The 6,583-nt window shown below is 43.6% G+C and overlaps 1 protein-coding gene across 1 annotated transcript; it reads left to right on the top strand.

Annotated features, from left to right (window-relative positions):
- The first annotated feature begins 3,369 nt into the window (after positions 1–3,369).
- On the top strand, positions 3,370–4,335 carry LOC115460535 (olfactory receptor 1020-like). Its single transcript, XM_030190302.1, has one exon. The coding sequence runs from the start codon at positions 3,370–3,372 to the stop codon at positions 4,333–4,335; it is 966 nt and encodes a 321-aa protein (XP_030046162.1).
- The last annotated feature ends 2,248 nt before the right edge of the window (positions 4,336–6,583 follow it).

Below are 6,583 nucleotides of genomic sequence, written 5' to 3'. Positions count from 1 at the left end.
GCTCTTGCAGAAATTTCATTTTTGGTGTGCGTCCGATACATGCATTTGAAGAATTATATTCAGACACACATATATGATGCGTGTCAAGTGGCATTTCACGCACGTAGGTCATTACCGCCCAGTTACTGTGTAAGACTTTACCGCTAGGTCAATGGCTGGCGGTAAGGTCTCAGACCCAAAATGGACGCGCGGCAATTTTCATTTTGCCGTACGTCCATTTTTGGCAAAAAATCTTTTAAAGGCATTTTTTGCAGGTGTGCTGAAAAATGATTCTGCACGCGTGCCCAAAACATGTGCCTGCATTACCGCAGGCCATTTTTCAATGCACCTTAGTAAAAGGATCCCTAATTCAAACAAGTATGCACACACAAGTGAATTGCACCCAGAAACGTTAGTAGGCTGTGAAAGAAACTGAATATGCACTAAAGAATGTACACGTCTAATAATACTGATGCTTTCACAAACTGAAAATACAAGAATAAGATTTCTATTTTTATTTTTATCTGTAGTATTTTGATGATTTTCTGATGCCTAATCTCACAACATTTTTAAGCATTAACAAAATTCAAAGGGATGTAGCTAAAATTAAGATCCAGATGAAAGATAAAAGGGCTCCGGCGGTGACCCTGAAAACTAAACCCAGTGAGTGTAATGTAGAAATAGTAGAAGCTGCTCTGAAAAAAATAAAATTACTTGCCATATGTATAGATGTAATGGGACAGAGCCAAGATGATGGAGGAAAGGGAAATCTTGCATTATCAATTTATTTGGAATTGTTGAAGGCGTTAATAAGCATTTGTATGAGGATAAGCCAGTTGAAAGAGAATATCTGGATTTTCAAAGGGCATTTGACAAAATCCCTTATGAAAGACTCATGAGAAAAAAAATCATAGAAAGAACAGCAATGCCCTATTATACTACTACTACTATAAATCACTTCTATAGCGCCACCAGTCGTATGCAGCACTTTACAATTGAACATGAAGAAAGACAGTCCCTGCTCAAAAGAACTTACAATCTAAATCAGGACAAACAGACAGGATCAATAAGGATAAGGGAAGGACAGACAGAAGGACACAAGGATAAGATAAAAGTGACAAGCCAGGAGTTGAAAGCAGCATCAAACAGGTAGGCCTTTAGCCCAGATTTGAAGGCAGCCAGGGATTATGAACTAGGAACTGGTTAAAGAAAAGATATAAGGGGTGTGCATTTGTTTGCACAACTTTAAAAATGCAGTATACACTAAAGCAAATTACTACTACTACTACTTATCATTTCTAAAGTGCTACTAGAGGTACGCAGCGCTGTACACTTGAACATGAACAGACAGTCCCTGCTCGACAGCGCTTACAATTTAATTAGGACAGACAAACAGGACAAACAAGAGATAAGGGAATATTAAAGTGAGGATGATAAAATAAGGGTTCTTAACAAGTGAATAAGGGTTAGGAGTTAAAAGCAGCATCAAAAAGGTGGGCTTTTAGCCTAGATTTGAAGATGGCCAGAGATGGAGCTTGACGTACCGGCTCAGGAAGTCTACTACTACTACTCATCATTTCTATAGTACTACTAGACCTACGCAGCGCTATACACATGAACATGAAGAGACAGTCCCTTCTCGACAGAGCTTACAATCTAATGTGTTAAACTATGAATTAACAAGATCCAAAAAATGGTAGGGATTTACTAGTATTGTATGTCAACACAACTAAAGTGGAAACCCACCAGAATATTTGTGTCTGAAAATACCTCACTCAGGGGGTCTTTTACTAAGGTGCGCTCACAATTTTAATGCATGCTAAAAATAGGCGTGTGGTAAATGTTAGAGATGTAGGAAAACGGTAACGGAATTCAAACATGCGTGGGATAAACATAAAGGAATCCTGTTCAGAAGGAAAGGATCCTCAGGAGCTTAACCGAGATTGGATAGCAGAGCCGGTAGTGGGAGGCGGGGCTGGAGGTTGGGAGGCGGGGATAGTGCGGGGCAGACTTATACGGTCTGTGCCAGAGCCAATGGTGGGAGGCGGGACTGGAGGTTGGGAGGCAGGGATAGCGCTGGGCAGACTTATACGGTCTATGCCCTGAAGAGCACAGGTACAAATCAAAGTAGGGTATACTCAAAAGTAGCACACATGAGTTGTCTTGTTGGGCAGACTGGATGGACCGTGCAGGTCTTTTTCTGCCGTCATCTACTATGTTACTATGTTACTATGTAGATGCCAAAGCATTCCTATGGGTGTCTCTAACTTTAAGCACATGCCCAATTTTAGCACGCACTGAAAACATGAGTGCGCCTTAGTAAAAGACCCCCTCAATTTCACAATATTTCTTTCGATTTTCAGACTTCAGAGCAACGCTAGATGCCCAATTATTTGGCAAGCAAGTGCTGAACTTAATGTGCCATCATTAGTCAGAAAATCCTCCACAGCTGACAATAATGGCATACGATCGTTATGTGGCAATATGTAACCCACTGATGTAATACTGTAGGTAGGACCTGTCCTCCAGTTAACATGGTATCCTCTTGTACCAAGGATGGTTCTCCAAGGACTTGTTCAAGGGAGGGAAAGGATAGGGTGACTGTTGTAGTTGGGTATTCAATCATTAGGTATGTAGATAGCTAGATATCTAGTGGATGTGAAAACTGCATGATAGCTTGCCTGGTTTGTGTGAAGGTGATGGACTTCATGCATTACTTAGAATTTTAGACAGTGCTGCAGAGGGTACACAAGAGTAAGTTAAAACTGTGCCCCATCTCTGCCTCCAAGTATTCCTCTATTTGTCACAGGGGAAAGTATGTAAAAAATGACATTATGCCTACTCTTTTTCAGAGAAATACTCAGGGCAATAAGCAGTGGCGTTCCTAGGGGGGCTGACACCCGGGGCAGATCGCCGATGCGCCCTGCCCCCCGGATGCAGCACCCCCCGGATGCAGCGTGACCCCCCCCTGGCGAAAGGACACCCCCACGAAAGAACCCCCTCGGGTGCACGCCGCTGGGGGGGTGCCGCACGCGCCTGTCCTCCGTTCGTTCCATGCTTCTTCTCTGCCCCGGAACAGGAAGTAACCTGTTCCGGGGCAGAGAAGAAGCATGGAACGAACGGAGGACAGGTGCGCACAGCACCCCCCCAGCGGCGTGCACCCGGGGCGGACCGCATGCACCGCCCCCCCCCCCCAGGAATGCCACTGGCAATAAGTAATTTCTGTACATAAACCTTGTTTTTATATGCATAAATGCTTTTACAATAATTCTAAACTTTTAAGTGATTTAAAGTCTCATAGAGCTTATTGTAATCAAAAATTTGTCAGCTAAAAATGACTAAAATCTGTTCTCACTTGGCATTTCTTTTCTATTTTCAGCTGAAATCAAAATGAGCACTGAGCGTGTGGAAGATAAAAACCAGTCTTCAGTGACTGAGTTCCTTCTTCTAGGATTCAACAACATTCCACATCTAAAGTTTATGTTATTTGTGCTTTTTTTGTTGATATATTTAATAACCATTCTGGGAAATGTTGGCATCATGCTTCTAATCCAGTTAGATTCTCATCTTCACACCCCCATGTACTTTTTCCTTAGTAACTTGTCCTTTGTTGATCTCTGGTGTTCCTCTACCATCACCCCAAAAACATTGATCAATTTTTTCACTGAACATAAAACCATTTCTTACTTGGGGTGTGCAGTACAGCTGTATTTTTTTGTTGTATTTGCATGTACAGACAACTTCCTGCTGGCAGTAATGGCATACGATCGTTATGTGGCAATATGTAACCCATTGATGTATCCTGTCATTATGAACAGAAGACTCTGTGCTCAGCTGGTGGTCTGTTCTTACCTTGCAAGCTTTTTGTATTCCCTCATACAGACAGCCACAACCTTCCGATTATCCTTCTGCAGATCCAACGTGATTAAACATTTCTTCTGTGATATTCCTCCATTGCTGAAACTCTCTTGTACAGACACATTCATTAATGAGGTTGTGCTTCCTATCTTGTCTGGCATTGCAACCCTTCCTTCCATTCTGACAATATTTATCTCCTATTTCTCCATAATCTCCACCATCCTGAAGATCCGTTCTGCAGAGGGAAGACGCAATGCTTTCTCCACCTGCGCTTCTCACTTTGCCAGTGTTGCCCTGTTCTATGGGTCAACTCTCTTCATGTACTTGGGGCCCAGTTCAGATTATGCAGTGGAGCAGAAGATGTTGGTCTCTGCATTCTATACTATGGTGATTCCCATGTTAAATCCTTTGATCTATAGTCTGAGGAACCAAGCAGTAAAAGCTGCCCTACGAAAAATCTTTCTTCAGAAAAAGAATTCCATTAACAGGATTCACTAATGGTTGATTTATTTCTTTTGAACAAAATGATTTCATAAGTTTATTTTATTTAACTCTTTATTTAAAAGAAACACTAAAGCACACTTCAGTCTGGAAATTCATTTTCATCATGGTAGCTTACATGAGTTCCTGTGAATACCAGAGAACAAATAAATGTATTTTTGAAATACCATCTTGAAAGTGAGTTAATTAAGCCCTGGAAGATAGCAACAGAGGGATCCAGACCACAAATAGAGGAGTCTTCTGTTTGGTCCTTGGGAATCCCCCAAATAGTCTGGATTCTTGGACTCCCACAATTAATATGCACAAGTTGTTTTGCACATAGTCCTTCGCTGTGTACAAAAAATCTCACACACAAATTCATTGTGAGTATTCTGAAAATGAAACATTTAGTAGTTTACCTAACACCAGGCTGAGAACCACTATCCTTTACATTTACTACTGATCTGAGTATTCGGTAGACAATTTTCTATGACTTTTTATGCATAAATCCTGTTTTACATGCAGAAAAAAACTGATGAAATTCTGCAGTTGCATATTCACATCAAAGAGGTAATTTTTAAAACCTTGTGAGCACAAAACATTAATTTATGCATTTAAAAGGCCTCTTTTAAAATTCTCTCACACGCAGACGTACATTCAGTTTAAATTGGCATGTAATAATACTGTAGAGTGGGTCTGTACAGGGAAAGAGTTTGGGTGAATCATTGGTGGAGTTGAAATTAACATATACCCCTGAATTCTATATATGGTGCCCAAATTTGGTTGTGATCCCAAGATGTGCACACAACTTAATTGGCTAATGAGCCATTAATGAGCAATAATTGGCCACTAACCACCATTTATTAAATGTAGTTAGCACCAATTAGTTTTTTACACGCTCGTCTGGCTGCGCATTAGAATATATTGCAACGTGCCCAAAGTTCATCACTTACAACTCAAAAGGGGGTGTGGCCATGGGAGGGGCATGGGAGTATCAGGAACCTTCTGAAAAGTTGTGCATGTTGTTACAGAATGGTGAATGGATGGTGGTAAGGTCTCAGACCCAAAATGGATAGGCGCCAATTTTTATTTTGCCACACGTCCATTTTCGGTCAAAAAAACCCATTTTTTACAGGTGTGCTGAAAAATGGATCTGTGCCTATACTAGCGCAGGCCATTTTTCAGTGCACCTTAATAAAAGGATCCCTGTGATAGGAGGAAAAGCAGCAATAAGGGGTTGTTTTACTAAGCTGTGTTAAAATGACCAATTTTCCTGTTTTCAGTGTACCTTAATAAAAGGACCCCTAATATTGCCCATCTACAGGTACCCTGAGGAGGTGCTGAACTCAAAACTCACAACATTCCTCTCATTCAGCAAAGAAAAAAAAAAAGAAAAACAGAGTACTGTCTTGTCCGCAAGGAAGGTGAGCCCTTAGGTCCCGTAAGGCCCCGAAGGACCTCAAAGGACAGCCGTGCAACCCCAAGTCTTCACCCGTGGCGACCGCCGTTCACCAAGGGTTGAGCCCCCAGCTGCAGGCGGTCAACGGGACTTCAGGAGCTGCGGGGTTGATGGGCTGACCTGGACTGGAACCAGGATAGAAGCGGGCAGATGGAATAGAGAGTCCACAAACAGGCAGCAGATCTGGGCAGGCAGCTAACAACGTGGTCAGAGTTGGGCAAGAGGTCAAGGCAGGCAGCTAACAACGTAGTCAGAGTCAGGCAAGAGGTCAAGGCAGGCAGCTAGCAGAGAAAACCAGGAAACAGTCCAAAATCAGCAACACCAGGAAATCAACGGAACACAGGAACCACGGAGACTGGCCTCGGGTAACAGAACCTGAAGCAACCTCCTACCTCAGACTCATTCCTTAAATACTGTTCGGCAGTCAGCCGCCCAGCCCCTGTAGACATAGCCGGCCAATCAGAACTTGGTTATTGACAGAACTCTTCTGATTGGCTCTGACCGACCTCCCAGGCGGGTCTATCGTGCTGGCCTTCCAGTCTAACTCCTCTGAGGCGGAGCTTGGGGTTCCCGTGCCCAAGAATGAAGGGAACGCCGGCCATCGTGCCTCGGCGCCATTTCCCTTACTGGCGCAAACACAGCCCCCGTAGCTGGTGATCGATAGTCCGGCAGCCGCGATCGCCAGCCTCCGGCCTCGGCCCCGGACTGGGCGGCCATCACCCCGGCGAGCCCCGGCTCCCCTCCGTGGCCTCAAGAAGGCCGGCCTTCATCGTGGAGGACGCCGGCTCCTGCTCCCCGTGGAGGAGC

Source organism: Microcaecilia unicolor, chromosome 1 (genome assembly GCF_901765095.1).
Source record: "Microcaecilia unicolor chromosome 1, aMicUni1.1, whole genome shotgun sequence".
Classification (NCBI taxonomy): domain Eukaryota; kingdom Metazoa; phylum Chordata; class Amphibia; order Gymnophiona; family Siphonopidae; genus Microcaecilia; species Microcaecilia unicolor.
The sequence above is the reverse complement of the archived record's forward strand: the minus strand, read 5'-3'. Positions and strand labels throughout refer to the sequence as shown.

What these genes read in the sequence shown, in the direction of transcription:
- LOC115460535 (XM_030190302.1), top strand. Translation starts at nt 3,370, where the DNA reads ATGAGCACTGAGCGTGTGGAAGATAAAAACCAGTCTTCAGTGACTGAG.